The 17,018-nt window shown below is 54.4% G+C and overlaps 1 protein-coding gene across 1 annotated transcript; it reads right to left on the reverse strand.

Annotated features, from left to right (window-relative positions):
* Positions 1-3,078: 3,078 nt before the first annotated feature.
* LOC145419203 (uncharacterized) lies at positions 3,079-5,248 on the reverse strand. The gene is made up of 2 exons (XM_080287436.1): positions 4,338-5,248; positions 3,079-4,225 (listed from the first exon to the last, which is right to left on the reverse strand). Exons 1-2 carry the CDS (start codon positions 5,246-5,248, stop codon positions 3,079-3,081), a joined length of 2,058 nt encoding a protein of 685 aa, XP_080143562.1.
* Positions 5,249-17,018: the final 11,770 nt, after the last annotated feature.

The raw sequence follows: 17,018 nt of genomic DNA on the forward strand, positions 1-17,018 counted from the left end.
TCACCGCAGGTTGGAAGAGGGTTGATGGATCTGGTGGGGATGTGGCTACGGACAAGTATGGCACAGCCCCTGGGGCCTCCAACTGCCTTAGGGAAGGAAAAAGGTGGTGAAGCCACGCAGACGGAGTGTACGTTGTTTACTGAGGATCGTCTCCTGGAGGAGGAAGATGTTGATGTTATCTTTGTGAGCTGCTTCCTCTAGCAGGGAGCGCTTGGAGGCCACACCTCGAATGTTCCATTGGAGTATTCGGAGGTGGGAGGTGGCTTCTATTGTTTGTCAGGGATGGGAGGGGAGATTGTTAGCTCTCTGCATCCATGTCTGTCTGTGTTGGTATGGGAGATCACGAGCGTATTCTGTGTGGCGTCTCCTTGGTGGTTTGCGTTGGTTTGCGCTTGTCTTTGCTGGGCATGGGGGATCGTGAGGGTAGTCTGTGTGGTGTCTTGTCTGTGTTTTGTGTGTGCCTGTGAGTGTCTTTGGAGGAGCTGTGTCGGCTTCTGTGTTTTGTCCTGCCTTCCCTCGACCGGGATCGGCTCCGTCGTTCGCTTGGCTCCTGGTTCAAGCGGTGTTGTGGTGCTGGCTGAGTGTGTATTTGTGGTGCTGTGTTCAGAGGTGAGTTGGCTGGGAAGACTGATGTTGTTGTTTGGGGAGCCAGTGTTTGTGTCTGTGGGGTGTTGTGTTGCTGAGGAGCCTCGACGTGGCAATCCGGTGGGGGATTTTCTACAAATTTGTCGATGGCCCTGGTGGCTGCAAGGGATATTCCTTCCTTGTTGAGGGGACAGCCGAGCTGCATTGCTAGAGTGGTGGTTATGGCCTCGGCTAGTTGCTGCCCAAGTTGGTGGAGGCCCTCTATTGTGACCAGCATGCAACCAGGAGGTGCAGTGGGGGGTTGGAGTTGGGGTTTGAGTGGAGGATTCTGGCTCCGTTTGAGTGCTGGTGTTCTGTTTTGCATTGGAATGGCGTGTTTGTTGGGGAAGAGGCAAGGTTGGGGTGGTGCTGTGATGTGTTAGTGTTGCTGGTTTCTGATGCAGCGACTTTGCAGGCTGTCGAGTGCCTGTGGACAGTGGAGGGAAGTCTGTCTGGGTTAGGATGTGAGGGTGTGAGGGAGTGGGGGTGTTCTGCTGGCCCCATGTGAATGTTCCTGGTGGTGCTGGTATCAAGGCCGCCCTCTCCTGGATCAAGCGGTGCTCCCTTGCCATGCCTCTTTGGACTTGGTCCTTTCGGGCCAGACAAGCTTTGTTCCACGCATGGTGGTTCCCCTGGCAGTTTGGACATTTCGCTGTGGTGGACTGCCCTGCCTTGAGCTTGTCGAGGCATTGTTGGGTGGCATGGCGGTTGCTGCAAATGGCACATGTTGGGGGTCTGGTGCATTTGGATTGGTGGTGTCCAAATCTTTGGCACTTGAAGCACCTTAGGGGTTCTGGGGTGTAGGGGCGCAGCTTGAAGGTGCCCCATGATTTGAGGTCGAGAGCTGTCTGGATGGGTCCTCGAAGGGTGTCAATAACCTGCTTGGTGGGTTCTCCCTTGACCTCGCATCTTTTGGCCTCTTCTACTTGGGCGTGGTTGAGGATGGCTTGAATGGGAAAATTTAAGGGATAGTGTTGGATGACTAGTTTCCTGGTGGAGAGGTTGGGGTCGAGTTTTGTAAGTTGGAGGGGTTTGCCTGCGACTGTGTTGGTGTGGTCAAGTGTTTCTGTAGGTGTCTTCGTCTAGAGGGACTGGGATGGTGTTGAGGTTCTTAGTCGCCTCTAGCTTGAAGTTGAGGTGGGGGAGCTCTGTCTCAATGGCTGCCACTATATCATAGGGCGTGGGGAAGTCGTCATTTGGGGATATGAGGAATGCTGGGTGCTTGGTTGGGGGGGCTCTGGTGAAGTCGGTGGTGTGCTGGCGGCTGTCTTGACAAGGTGCAGCAGGGGTGGAGCGATTCTGGGTGTTCTCAGTGGCGTTACCTGCTGGTGTTCTGTTCCTTTTGCCTGCAGTCTTCCTCCTGTTGGTGACAAGGGTGTAGCCGTCATTGTTATCCTGAGAGTCAGTGGGTGCTTGGCTTGTGGTAGCAGCTGCATCAGTTGAGGGTGTGGGGTTAAGGCTTGGGTTGAGGTCAGATGTGGGAGAGTCGTCAGTGTCCATGGCCGGGGTGGAAGAGTAAAAGTCGTCAGGGTCGTGGTCTGGTCCAGTGAGTCTGGGCTTCTTGGCAGAGGAGCGCAGACTAGTAGCAGAGGATGGAGGGTCTACTGACCCATCCTCTGGGTCGGAGGTGCGGTGGGAATCAGACGTGTTCATGGCTCAAAAAAATATATATATATATATCTATATATATATATATATATATATATATATATATATATATGTGTGTAAAACAATATATATATAATTTGTTTATTTATTTATTTGTTTACATCCTCATTAACTAACATGTACACATATACATACACACACATACACATGTACACTAGTAATGTACACATGTACGTACGCCTATGTACACATATATGAATAAGAGAAGATAAACAATTAAATTAAAGAAACAAACAAATGTCAGCGAGCAATCCGGCGGTTCCCTACAGTGCCGGGGGGGGCTTACTCCCACCCTCTAAAGGGCGACGAAGAGTACCCCAGCACTGCCCCGTGAGGGACTTACCTAAACCCTAGCCCTAACAGAAATGCCTACCCTTACCGCCTCCTATAACCAGGCCTCTAAGGCCCCCCTTCATGGAAGTACCCTACGGTACCCCTTCAGGGTTCGGCTTCGTACTACGGCAGGGACTCTAAGTGGCAGGCCGGAAAGCCAGCTGACAAAACGAGACAGAAAAATGAGCCAGAACAGTCGGTAGGTAACTGTGAAATAGTCACGATAGACGAGAAAGTCTTAGGAAATGTAATCCAAAGTTCACTATCCAGAGACTGGGGACGAGATGTTGCTGCTACAAGCGCTGGCCAGGAACTGTCCGTCGGTGGGTCACCCGCCGTTCGTTCGTTCAAAGATTTTCCCCCCCTGTAGAGGGGACCGGGCCATATATTAGCCCAGTTGGTGGGTTATGGGCTGAGAGTAATTGTTTGTTCAGTTTTTTTTTTTATTTTTTTTTAAGTTGGAGGGGGAGTGCTACGCACTACTTCAATAAGAGTGGGAAGGTGGGAGGTGGCAACAACTGTGGCGGCAGTGTTTCTAAGTGTGCTTTCAGGTTTTGCTGCAGTGTGGGACCGAGGGATGTCGGGGTTTGGGTATCGGGAGCTTGTTCTGATGCGGGAAGTGGCTGGACAGCGGAGGAGGTAATGTAGGAGTGGGTAGGGCGTGATCATTTTGCAGTGTGAGCATTCAGTGGTGGGGTCGTTATCTGTGGTGATAAGGTTACTCCGACACATGTATCCCAGGCGAAGACGGTGTACGCGCGTAAGTGTTTTGTTGTCAATGGATTTGGTAATTTTAAGTGGCTTGTATTGTGTGGCCATGGCAAACCACGTGGCAGAAGGTGAGCCCAGTTGTACGTGTACTTGGTGATCTTCGCGGTTGAGAATGAGCGCCTTCTGTTTTATGGTGCGCTTTATGTGGCTTAGGCTAGTAGAAATGTTGATGTCAATGTGAGGGTGTTCAATGGCGCTCTTTGCGATCTTGTCAGCTTTTTCATTTCCAGCTATGCCAACATGGCTGGGGACCCAGTGAATGGTGATTGATCCTCCAGTGTCGTGGATTTTTTGGGCGGTGGCTAGGATGTCAGAGGTTAATTGGATGTTGTCGGTATGGTGGGATCGTCGTAGTGTGTGGATAGCAGTTGCAGAGTCTGTGTGGATGATGACTGTGGATGCAGGGGCGTTGGCAAGGGCATCTGAAAGGGCGGCTGAGATGGCAGTCAGTTCAGCCTGTAGGGTGGAGGCTCCATTGGTGATGCGAAAGCCACATGTTCTGTCTCCGCAGACGAAGGCAGCACCGGCTCTCGATGCAGCAACGGAGCTGTCAGTGTAGTAGGTGGTGGAGTTCAGTGGAGTGAGGAGGGCTATACGCTGGAGGCCCTCCTGACGGAGCTGTTGGGTGGGAGTTTGGGCTTTGGTTGGTGAGTGAGGGAGAAGGAGATTTAACAATGGGGTGTTCCACGGTGGTTGTGGATGGTAGGACGAGCTGGGTGTGTCGGAGGCTTGTGTAATGAATGGGTTGAGTTCAAAGGTGTGAATGGCACGTGCAGCAGAGTGTACCCAGTTGTTGGATAGTACCTCGGGGTGAAGGTTGGATGCGGCTCTGAGCCGTGGCAGGAGAGGAAGAGGGGATAAGATGTAGGCAAGTTTGGCAGCAAGGCCTGCGACTTTGGCTTGTATGCGGAGGTGTAGGGATTCAATATTGCACTCCATACGGAGATTGCAAAAGTCGGGTCCACATTGGGGAGCCAGTCATGGTGCGCAGGGCCTCATTCTGGATTACTTCCAGTTTCTTGATTAAGGGAGGGCCAATGGTTGGTAAGGCTGGGGCAGAGTAATCCACTATGGACCTGATGGCCTGAACATAGAACAGACGGAGAACTTTGTAGGAGGCACCCCCTCCCTTTCCTGCTAGGGCTCGAAGAGCACTGAGGCGCAGCCTGGTTCTCTCCCTGAGGAGCTGGACTTCTGCTTGGAAGGAGAGTTTGTGGTCAAATATCACCCCCAGGTATCGATGGGTGGTGACGTATTCTACTGGCTTTGTACCGAGGTATAATTTGTCTTTGGGGGGGTAGATGCCGATGGGTAGGGCTTTTGTTTTTGTGGCATTGATTTTCAACCCTAGTTCGACGCATCCCTGATAGAGCTTGGATATGGCTCTTTGAGCTTTGGTGTGATAGGGGCCACCGTGAATAACTAGTGTGATATCGTCAGCGTAACATAGCAGCCGTGTCCCAGGACCGAGGTCGATTTGCAGAAGGCGTTCTACCAGAGTATTGAACAGGGTGGGGCTGATTACACTGCCCTGAGGAGTACCATTTGTATGTTGGTGTGCTGATGATGTATGACCCTGGAAGCGGACTGCCGCTTCTCGGTCGTTGAAAAAGTTTTCGATCCAGCCAAGGAGGCGGCCCCCAACACCCCTGCTTGCCAGGGTTGCCAGGATAGCCTCGGGGCATGCCAGCTCGAAAGCCTTGTCTAGATCGATGAAGACGACCAGTCCTTTGCCACCGCGTAACTCCGAGAGGAAGGAACTCAGGCACTCTGCTGTCCCTCTGCCCTTGGTATAGGCAAAGATATGGCTGTGAGGGGCAGGAAGGTGCCAGCCGAGTCGCCCTAGGACCATCCTCTCGGCAGTTTTGCTTAGGCAACTTAGGAGGGAGATGAGCCTGAAGATTGTAGGGTCGTGTGGTTTTGGAATGGGGTGTATAATGGCTTGTTTCCATTGTGTGGGAGCTTGCCCAGAGACCACGAGTGGTTGATAAGGTCTAGAAAGGCCGACTTGGCTGTGGGTCCAGCATTGTCAATCATAGAATAGGTAATTCCGTCGGGGCCTGGGGCGGTGTCTGAACTGGACTTGAGGGCCTGATTAAGCTCATAATGGTGAAGAGGTGGTCAGTGTCACCTGGGCTGGTCTTGTTCTCCAGGATGAGTTCTGATCTTGTCTCGTGTAACGCTTTCCTGCCGGAGTCTAGTGCCTTCTGGGAGTTGAGTGGGAGAGGTTCTGCGGGCAAAAGTTACAGCCAGCCTTTTGGCTTCGCCTTGTGGATCCGGGTGTGAGGGAGGCCGAGCAGGGCAGGGGTTCGAGACAGCTCATAATTTTTTCCATATGTCCCCAAGTTTTGAATAAGCCCCGAGCGACTGGCACCACTCCAACCACTTCTTCTCCTTTATATCATTTTTCTCTGCTATTGAATGACTGATGACTGCTTGCAGGTAATGGAGTGCTTCAGGTGTGGGGTGGGCTCTGTACAGCTTTTTTGCCCTGTTAAGCCGGTGATTGAGTTTGCGCACTCTGTCACAAAAGAACCAATGGTCTTTGTGGTGGACTCAAGGGACATTGGTTTTCGGGATGGATGTTTCAGCGGCGGCACGGAAGGCATCTGTCAGACAGGCAGCGTGTTCATCGAGGTCGAGAGGGGGAGTATAGGAAGTTAGTTCCTCTAGTTTGGAGGAGAAGAGGGCCCAGTTGGCTTGCTTGGTGTTCCATCTGGGTGGGGGCCCGGGGGGTTTGGGAATTACAGCCACGTCAATGGTACATATGATGGCATGGTGGTCGGAGGTGAGGGTGGGGTGTACCTCCCATTTTGTGAGGGTGGCAAGATCTGAGGAGACAAAGGAGAGGTCCAGCCTGCCGCCACGTAAGTGGGTTGGAATTTGAGGGTCATTAAGGAGGTGGATGTTAGGTATGTCTTCCAGCAGCTCGGCGATGTGACGTCCGGTGGCATTTGCTATTCTGCTTAAGCCGAGACAGGGGTGGTGAGCGTTTAGGTCGCCACCGATGAAAATCTGTTCGGTGGTGGAGAGCGTGAAGAGCTCCCCGAGGTTTGCTTCGGCTGTGGGGGGACGGTAGATATTGTAAATGTTGAGATGGCCGTTTGCGAGGGTGATGGTGATTCCCTGGAGTTCGATGGAGCCGCCGCAGGTTGGGAGGGGGTCGATGGCAGAGGTGGGGATGTGGTTGCGCACCAGGATGGCACATCCCCGAGGGCCTCCGTGGGCTCGTGGCAGGAGGAAGGTGTTAAAGCCTCGTAGACGTAGTGGGCGGTGTTCGGTAAGTAGCGTCTCCTGGAGGAGGAAGATGTCGATATGGTCTTGGTGTGCTGCTTCTTCCAGCAAGGAGCGCTTGCCTGATGCACCGAGGATGTTCCACTGTAGAATACGAAGCTTTGAGGTGGAGGGGGGGCGTGATTGACCGTGAGTAGAGGGGAGGGAACTTGTTATTTCTCTGTCTGTGGGTGTCAGTATGGGGGATCGTGAGCGCTGTCTGTGTGGTGACTTGTTCGTAGTGTGTGTTGGTTTGCTCGTGTCTGTGGGGGCGCTGTGTGCGTGTTTGCGGGATCTGTTTTTGGATGAAGATCGGCTCCTTGGGTTTTCAGGGGCTGGACGTGTAGAGGGTTGTGGTGCTGGCTGCTTGTGTTTGTGTGTACGGAGTGTGCTGTGGGGGGTTGTGTGTTCGGTAGTGGTGGGGGTCGTGGTGGGTTGCTCTGTTGTCTGTGTCGGGGTGGTGGTGGACAGTAGATCTGAGCTGGAGGTGTCGGGGGGTAGGGGATTTTCCATCCAGTCGTTGACTGTTCTGTCGGCAATCAGGAGGATTGGTTCTGGGTTGATGGGGCGGCCTATCTGTAGGGCGATCCCGATTGCAATGGCTTCGCCTAACTGCTGACCTAGGACTCGGAGGTCGTCTTTGGTGATTATCATGTGGTCTGTTGTCGGTGTGGGGGTTTGGGTGGAGACCTCGGATTCGGTCTGAGTGCCAGTGTCCAGCTTTGGATGTGTGATGGGGGGCTGTTGGGAGGACAGAGCTGGTGTTGCAGTTTGATGGGTTGGTGGGCTCAGCCGGCGGTGATGGGTCTCTGGGGGAATCTGCTTGTCTGATGGTAGGGGTGGAAAGTCTGCATGTGTGAGGACTTGAGGGGCTGTGGTGGTTTGCTGACCCCATGTGAAGTTTCCAGGTGGTGCAGGTGATGTTATTACCCTTTCTTGGACCCAGCGTTGCTCCCTGTCGATGCCCCTCTGAACTTGTTCTTTCCGGGCAGGGCAGATCTTGTTCCATGCATGGTGGTTCCCTTGGCAGTTTGGGCACTTGGCTATGACGGGTTTGTCGAGGCACTGTTGCGTGGGGTGGCGCCTGCTGCATCTGGCGCATGTCGGAGGGCGGGTGCACCTTGTTTGGTGGTGTCCAAACCTTTGGCAGTTGAAACACCGAAGTGGTTCTGGGGTGTAGGGACGAAGGTCGAAAGTGCCCCATGAGTTTAAATTGAGGTTTGGTGGGATAGGGCCTCTCAGTGTGATGAGTACCTGTCTGGTGGGTTCCCCCCTGACTTCGCACCGCTGGGCTGTCTCCACCTGGATGTGGTTGAGGACGGGTTGTAGGGGAAAATTTAGGGGATAGCGTTGTACGACAAATTTGCGTGTTGCGAGATTTGGGTCTTCTTTAGATCGATGGTTTTGCCTGCAACAGTGTTCAAGTCGTTAAGGGCATGGAAGGTGGTTTCGTCAAGGGGAATAATGATGGTATTCAGGTTTTTAGTGGCTTCAAGTTTGAATTTGAGGTGGGGGTGCTCGGTCTCGATGGCAGTGACTATGTCGTAGGTCATGGGGAAGGCATCGTTAGGAGCAATGAGGAATGCTGGGAGTTTGGAGTGAGGTTGGGGTGGAGCTCTGGTAGTGTCTGTGATGGGGTGGGATGCTTGTGGGTGGGTACGGGGGTGGTGGGTTGCAGGATGTGAGGTGTTGGCATCAGACAGGTGGTTGAGTCTTTTTCCTGCCTTCTTCTTTTTGTGACAAGGGTGAAACCGTCGTCAGTGTCTGAGGGCGCCAGGGTGGCGGCGGATCAGGGTGCGTGCTCAGGAACTGAGGGCAAGGCGGCATTGTCAGTAAGGTCTGGATCAGGTCCGGGTTGGTCGGCAGGGAGATCCTCGGTTTCCATAGCAGGAGTGGAGGAAAAGAAGTCGTCACAGTCGTATTCTGGGCCAGTGAGTCTTGGTTTCTAAGCAGAGGAGCGCTTTCTGGGAGATGTGGGTGGAGCCTCTGCTGACTCTGCTTCCGAAGTGGGTGTGGCTCGCTGAACGTCGGAGCTCATGGCGAAAGTGATCTCAAAAAAAAAAATAAATAAAAAAAATAAATTTTATATATATATATATATACTTAGGTATTTATTTATTCAGTTGTTTATCCATGGCTCATTTCTAGTATACAAACATGTACATACTCATACATCCATGTATACTTCGAATATACATGAATGTATGTGCATGAATTTATGTGTATACTTTAACAGAGCGACGAGAGAAACAAGAAAATAAACAAATTATCAGCTGCAATCCGACAGTTCCCTACAGTAACGGGGGGCCTAACTCCCCGCCCTCTAAAGGGCGACGCAGGAGACCCTGTCACTGCCCCATGAGGGTCTTGCCTAACCTAGCCCTAACAGAGCCAACCATTGCTGCCTCTTATAACCAGGCCTCTAAGGCCCCTCCTCGTGGAGATACCCTAACGGTATTCCTTCAGGGTTCGGCGTCGTACTACGGCAGGGACTCTAAGGTGGCAGCCAGAAAAGCAGCTATCGGAACAAAAAAAAAAAAAAAAGAAAAACACGAGATCACTCAACGCTGTGGTGAGGACTCCTTGATCTGGCTACGATAGAAAAACGACTGCGAAAGTCTACGGTAAGAGCTATCCGCGTTTCAGTATCTGGGAGACAGGGGAAGAGGTGTTGTCACCACGACTGCTAGGCCAGAACTGAAGAGGAGAGTCGGTCACTCGCCTTTTGTTTGTTTGTTTGTTTGTGAGATATTCGTCCCAGTTTCCTGGGACACGGGCAAACAGAGAGCCCGTCACAGGTGCGCACTACTTGCGCGAACTTGCTTTATCGAGGTGGAGGGTAATTCCTTACCATAGTAAGTAATATTTTAAGTGGAGCATGGGCAACAATGCCAGCAGCGTCCCTAAAGATATCACCAGTTCGGGCTAGGGCCGAGTCGAGCTCAGACCTGAGCATGGTGGTGGCTGGGCAGTCCAGAAGATAATGCAAAAGGGGCTCCTCACAGCTGGCCAAGCAATGTTCACACGGGTCTGGCTCCATACCCCTAATTTGCTTGTAGCAAAGAAACCCAAGACGCAATCTTCGAAGTCGGACTACAATAAAATTAGGTAGTCCTGGGGGGAGCGACAGAAGGGAATACAACGTGGCAGTAGCATACCATTTTGCAGAGCAAGAGCCCTCCGTGACCCAGAGTTGATGGTCCTCTAGGGATAGTCTTCCTATGGTGGCAGTGAGAGTGCGGATGAGGTGCGAGGGACTAGGGCGTAATGGGAATGTGATGTCTGGGAGATCGCAAGCTGAGCGCGCAGCGTCATCAGCACGCTCGTTGCCACTAATTCCCACATGTCCCGGAAGCCAGTGAAGGTTAATTATTGCGCCCCTATGGACAAGGAGTGACGCAAATGTATGAATCGCTGTGAGGAGAAAGACGTTGTCATGCAGCGAGAAGGATCGTAATCTCTGAATGGAGGAAAGAGAGTCTGTGTGGATTATGACTCGATTGCGACGATGGTGGTGAGCATGGCGCAAAGCACCCAGGATAGCAGCTAGTTCCGCCTGGAAAGCGGAGATACCTGAAGAGAGTCGCCAAGCTTCCACTATTTGCCCAGAGACAAAGGCCGCTCCAGCTGCGCCATTAGGGGAAACAGAGCCATCAGTGTAGTAGATGGCTGAGTCTGGTGAGGCCAGAGCTGCCACCCTACTGAGACCCTCCTGGCGAAGGAGTGCTGGAATCAAGGAGCGGGGTTTAGCCTCCGATGGACCAAAAATATTAAAAAGGGGAGGATCCCATGGCGGTGGATCAACGTATCCAGGAGAGGGAGAGTCGGGATCTTGACAGAGGCTCGCAGCAGCTCCCAAACCATGGATGGCAGCGGCCGTGGTGCGGGCCCAGTCACGCTGAGGGGCCGGCTCGGGTGGGCGGCAGAGAAGGCGTTTTAGGAGGGCAGAGACAGGCAGGTGAGGCAGGCACTGGATCAGCTTCAGGGTGACTACTGCCGCTCGCAACACAATGCGATGGGCCAGAGACGGCAGCCCACCCTCCATACGCAGATTGACAAGTCGGGTCCAGCGTGGAGCACCCAGCATAATGCGGAGGGCATCATTCTGGATGACCTCCAGAGATCTAGCGACTGGCGGAGCAAGGCCCGTCAAGCAGATGGCGCTGTAGTCCACCAAGGATCGGACTGCGTGTATATAAAAAGTCCGTAGAACGGAATATGATGCCCCCAAACTCCGCCTGGACAGATAGCGGAGAGCAGCCATGCGGGTGGATGCACGCTCCCTCAGGTACCGAACATGGCAGGCAGAGTTGAGACCCGTGTCAAGCCAGACCCCCAAGTACCGATGTGCAGTGACCATGGAGAGCTGATGGCCACCGAGTAGCAGTGGAAAGTCTGGGGGGCGGAGTCCAAATGGCAGGCACTTGGTCTTCAGGATGTTAATTTTTAGGCCTAACTCGGCACACTTGGCATGGAGCCGAGAAAGGGCCAAGTCTGCCTGTCGAAAACAATCCCGTCTAGTAAAAATGAGGGCAAGATCGTCTGCATAACAGAGGAGGGTGACGCCAGGCCCATAATCGATGGTTAAGAGCCCCTCCATAAGGATATTAAACAGGAGGGGGCTTAGTACGCTCCCCTGGGGCGTGCCATTAAAATGTGTGCAAAAGTGTGAGAGGTGCCCCTGGAATCTGACCCCTGCAGAGCGATCCGCAAAGAAGTCCCTGATCCAGGATAAAAGCCTGCCTCCCACACCCCTGTCTGCAAGGGCAGCCAAAATAACCGTAGGGCTGGCTAGTTCAAAAGCCTTTTCCAGGTCGAGGAAGACGGCCATCCCCTTTCCCCCTCTCAGTTCCCCAAGGAAAGACGCGAGGTAGTGAGTGGCACTCCTACCATGGTGGTATGCGAAGATCCTTGGGTGCAGTGGTCCCAGCCGCCAAGCGAGACGAGCCCGCACAACCCTCTCAGCCGTTTTAGCGATACAGCTAAGGAGGGAGATGGGGCGCATGGCGGTAGGATCATGAGGCTTGGGAATCGGGTGAATAACAGCCGCCTTCCACGACTTTGGCAGACGCCCCTCAGACCACGAGAGGTTGATCAGATCAACTAGGCGCTCGCTGCCGCTATCCCCAGCGTGTGACAGGAGTGAATATGTGATTCCGTCCAGTCCAGGCGCAGAGTCTCCCCTGTGGTGCAGTGCTTTTAGGACCTCCCCGCTGGTGATGGGACAATCAGCTGGGTCTGGCCTATCACAGGCAGCCTGAACTGCCGTGGCACGAGCGGTGCATAGCTGAGCCTGCAGGATCTGGACGGATTGCGGGAGATTGCTTGAAGCAGAGTGATCCGCGAAGTGCTGAGCGAGGCGGCTGGCCTCTGCGGCAGGATCAGGATGCGAGGGCGGCCGAGGAGGACGTGGATCGGAGATGGACCTGATTCTCCTCCACATCTCCCTGAGTGTGGAGTGAGCATCTAGGGTACGACACCATCCAATCCACGCCTCCTCCTTGAGGCGGCGTTTCTCTGTGGTGACGTGTCGCGTGACAGCCACCAGGTACCGACGGTGTGGCGATGTGCGACGCCGTCGGTACTGCCTGCGTGCCGCATTTAGCCGCCGGTTCAATTCCTTGACCCTGTCGCAGTAAATCCAGCCGTCCCGATAGCACCTCGCGGATCGACTCTGCAGGGGGATAGCAAGAGAGGCAGCCTGTGAAAAAATACTCGCCACCTGTTCTGCTCGGCTCTCGAGGTCTGAGGCGGGAGGAGATGCAGCAAAGGCCCCAGCTAAGGCCTGTGCAAAAGCCGCCCAGTCGGCCCTACGGAAGTCCCACCGCAAAGGAGGGGGCGGCGTCGGTGGGAGTGGAGCAGTTGGCAAAGTGACCTCTAGGGCAAAATGATCACTGGCGAGGTGTCGGTGCAGCGACCATGTTGCCGAGCCCGCAAGGGGGGAGGATACAAACGCCAAGTCCAGGCGCCCCCCGTCAATGTGTGTGGCCTCGGTGGTGTCGTTTAGTAGGGAAACATCACCCACCTCCTCCAGTATTAAAGAGATGTGTCGTCCTGCATCGTTGGGCCGAAGAGGCGAAGAGAGCAGGGCGTGGTGGGCATTGAAGTCGCCCCCAATGTACACAGCTCCCCTGGCAGCTTGGGAGAAAAGTTCCCCCAACTCCAGGGTGCTCCTCTGGCTCCGGTATACATTGTACACCGTCAGGGGCGACGTCGCCAGATGGAGAACCACGCCCTGAACCTCCACATCAGGTCCACAGAAAGGAGGGCTCACAATCCGTGCACGCGATGTGGTCCCGGACCAGAACGGCACATCCCCGTGTAACGCCACGAATATACGGGAGGAGATGGGTGATGTATCCCGAGAGATGGAAAGTGGAATTGCCTGAGAGCAAGGTCTCCTGCAGGAGAATGACATCAGGGCGGTCCTTGGCGGCCGCTTCCTGCAAAAGGGGGAGCTTGCTCCGTGCTCCCAAGCAATTCCACTGGAGGAGCCTGAGAGAGCGGTCTACTGGCCGTCCGGCGACAGTTGCGGGCGGTCGTTCTCCTGCAGCAGTGGTGAGGCCCTCTCCATCACTTTGGACCCTGATGGTGTTAGGGTTTTCCCCAAATGATGACGCTGACGAGGCAGCTGTGTGGTGGAAGACAGAGCATTGGGAGGTCGTGGCTTGACCCTCTTGGACGGGCGAGCTGTCCTGTGCAGTGTGGGACGGGGTCGCCCTGCCGAACGAGCTGGGCGGCGAGGGGACAGAGGAGCACCTAGGCTCGCCATCTTCCTCTCTATTGCCCGGTCCACCAGGCGATTGGCAGCTTCGGCAAGAGGCTCGGTTGGGAGAGGGATGTCGAGGGTTGACGCTATTGTCTTCGCAAGGGTCAGCGCCAGCTCCATGGCAAAGGTCCTGAGCTCCTCCGTTGTGAATGAGATCACCGGAGGAGCAGGAGCGGTTGGTGGACTGGGTGTGGAGCCTGGCACTGGTGGCGGAACAGTCAGTGGCTGGCAGGTCTCTACAGGTGGAAGTGCTGGCGAGACAGGTGGCTGCTGGCGGTGGACTTCTGCTGTGGTCTGGACCACAGTCAGAGCTGAGGGCAATGGAGGGAACTCCTGGTCGCTGAGAGGTGGTGGGCGCTGGATGAGAGGGCGGCGCTGTTGGCCCCAGATGAAAGTGCCAGGGGGAGCTGGAGTAGCGCTGGTGGCCTGGTTCTCCTGCACAAACGCTACCTGCCTCTCCCGACCCTGGTTCACTCGGTGAACCCTCGCGGGGCAGCTGGGGTGCCAGGCGTGGTGTCGCCCGGAGCAGTTGGGGCACTTGGCCGCAACCGGTTTTTTCTCCTTGTACCGCTGGAGGCACTCGGCCGTGTCGTGGCCGCCACTGCACATGCCGCAGATGACGGGGCGGTTGCAGTTGGCACGGTGGTGCCCGTAGCGCTGGCAGCGGTAGCAACGGAGAGGCTCCGGGGTGAAGGGGCGAAGGTGATATGTTCCCCAGTTCCCTAGGTCGATGGACGGGATCAGAGGACCCCGCAGGGTAACAACGACCTGACGAGTCTCTTCCCGGGTCCGCGTTTTCTGGCAGCGGGTCGCCTCCTCGACCTGAGGGTGGTGAAGGAGGATCTCCAAAGGCATCCTCAAGGGGTAGCCCATGACAACTGCCTTCGTCGACTGTTGGCCGGGCGTCAGCTCGACTAGTTTCACGGGGCAGGCCTCGTCCTGCATAGCTGATCTCAAGAGGTCGTAGGCTCCCTCGTCCTTCGGCACCAACACCGAGCTGCCATCTCGACCTATCAGGTTGGAGCAGCGTAGCCCTGGCAGGTGACGCTCTAGTGCAGCCACGGCGTCGTAGCTCGTCGCATGGCCGTCCTGTACCGGCACACGGAAAGCTGGAAATGCAGAGCGGGGAGGCGGACGCACAGCTACGGACACGGAGGGACGGGCAGCAGAGGGATCCCTGAGGGGAGGCCCAGTGCATACTGCCGGAGAAGGGCCGTTTCCCTGGCGAGCACGCCTCGATCCCTTCCGTACCACGGGGGTGAAACCCTCATCTAGATGCAGAGTGGGATCTGCAGAGGGGGAGAGCTGAGTCGCAGCAGGAGCCTCCGAAGTGCCCCTGGTGGAAGAGAGAGATGGTGGAGCAGGTGCAACCTCCTCCATAGCCTCATGTCGGCGGGCTGCCTTAGCCGAGCGGGTAGAGTCACCTCGCGAGCGAGGTACCACTCCCGGAAATTTAGGTGTGGAGGGGTTTGCACAAGCTGCCTCGTGAGCTGATGAGCGAGAGCTCGAGTCCGAGCAGTGACGCTCTCTCTTCGTGCCTGTGGCAGGGCACGGGATGGAGGGCCTCGAATGAGGAAGCGGGAGGCGGGAATGCCCGTGGGGCCTAGGGATGCTGGATCCCTTCATGGTGCTCACCGGAGCAGGCCAAAAAACTCAGTCAAAACACACACACCCACGCACATACACCTCACACACACAACCACTCAAAAATCACAAGCAAACAAAATACAGAAAAAGAGGCCAGGTCCCTACAGTGACGGGCAACCTATGCTCCCCGCCCTCTAAAGGGCGATGGGAGGCCCCGCCACTGCCCCTTTCGGGTCTTCCCTACTCTAACAGAGCCGCCCTCACCGCCTCCTATAACCAGGCCCTAATGGCCCCCCTTCATGGAAGTGCCCTAACGGCACCCCTTCAGGGTTCGGCGTCGTACTACGGTGAGGTACACTAACGGCAGGCCAAAAAAAAAAAAAAAAAAAAAAAAAAAAAAAACCCACACACTCAGTCACAAACACACACACACTCCCACTCACACCCAGGCAATCTGAGACTAAGTCACAGAAAAAACCTGGAAAGCAAAAGAAAAGCTTCCTCAGTGCCAGAGACTAAGTCTAAACTGGCAAAAAACGAGGCAAAACAGGCGAAAATCGTCAAGAGTGAATGAAACAGTGTTCACACCTCGAGCGAAATCGGCCAGACCTCCTCACCCGACAGAGTCAGAGCTAGGAGTGGTCACTCGCCCGCGACCTTCCCTTAAATACCCGTCTTCCCGATCCGGCCCCATCCCACCCGCGAATGGGAACGAGGCAGAAGCCGGGCTGCGATCTGACAGCAATCACATATAAGGATTTCAGCCAGCGCGTCCCCCGAAGATTCGCCAATAACATACTCCTAAGGCTTTTTATTCTACTTTTACCCATTCTTTTTGGTTCTGTTTTGTTGGCTGCTTCTTGCTTTCAATGGATCACGTGCCTGTTCTAGTTGATGGGGTGTTGGATGTTCGTAATACCTGGACTGCGGTGTTACGGCAAACAGATCCATTTGTGACGTTGGTTCTGAGGAATCTTAGTGCAGGACCATGGGCAGTTGTAGAACAGCTGGATGAGGAAGAGGTGGAGTTTGCATTCAGAGCTGCATGGGTCTTGTCATCCAGGATTGTGGCTGTGGATCGGGTTGTATGGATCGCACAGCCAACACTTGTGTGGACTATGATGGAGGTGTTTTGTCCGCAAGTTCACGATACACGGTATTTGGATCACGCGCAAGTTTCTGCCAAGATCATCCGTATCATGTATCGGAGTATTCCGTTCATGACGACGATTCCTGCTATGACGGACGACATGTATCGTCAGGCTATTGCAAGACTCCAACTGGAAAACCATTGGCCGCATGGTACCCTAGGAGTTGACATTCCTAACACTGTGGCTGACAATGTGCCAGAACCGGCGAGGACTGTCGACGGTGCGTTAACCATCCTCTACCTATTGACGACGTATGGTGCTCGTCTAGACGGGAGGCCTATTCAGGTTCTGATGAACACGCTATGTGCATTATCCAAGAGAGGCACAGCAACCACTGCTTTCGTAGACAAGATCCAGAATGGTATACAGCAAGACGTGGGGGTTACAGTCGAGATGGACCCAGATTCAATTCAGGCATGTTGGATGATGATACGACACCATATTAGGGATGATAATGTGGAGGAAGTGATTCAGAGGTGGTTGGCACTAATGCCTCATACTGCTCTTCGTGCAAGGATCACCTTGGAACAGATTCCAGGGGAAGGGTTGACATGTATATTGTCCATCATTAAGGCCTTCAAAGAGTTCCGAGCTTTCAACTGGATAGCTATATACGTCAACTTTCCCAGCCAGTTCAATGCTGCAACCATAGCCGCTAATGAAATCGCCGGAAGGCCATACTATGGATATCGCAGAAATCTTGACCTCGTCAAGTCATCCCTCTATCGTGAGCTCGGGTATGTAGCACAACAACTGCTGATACGCGCCGGTGGAGAGGGGCCACTTCGATCGGCCAAGTGCTTCACTCGCACTCCCAAACTCAAAGGATGGTTGGATGACAT

Source organism: Coenobita brevimanus, chromosome 117 (assembly GCF_032717465.1).
Source record: "Coenobita brevimanus isolate Jiangsu-jjx chromosome 117, ASM3271746v2, whole genome shotgun sequence".
NCBI lineage: Eukaryota > Metazoa > Arthropoda > Malacostraca > Decapoda > Coenobitidae > Coenobita > Coenobita brevimanus.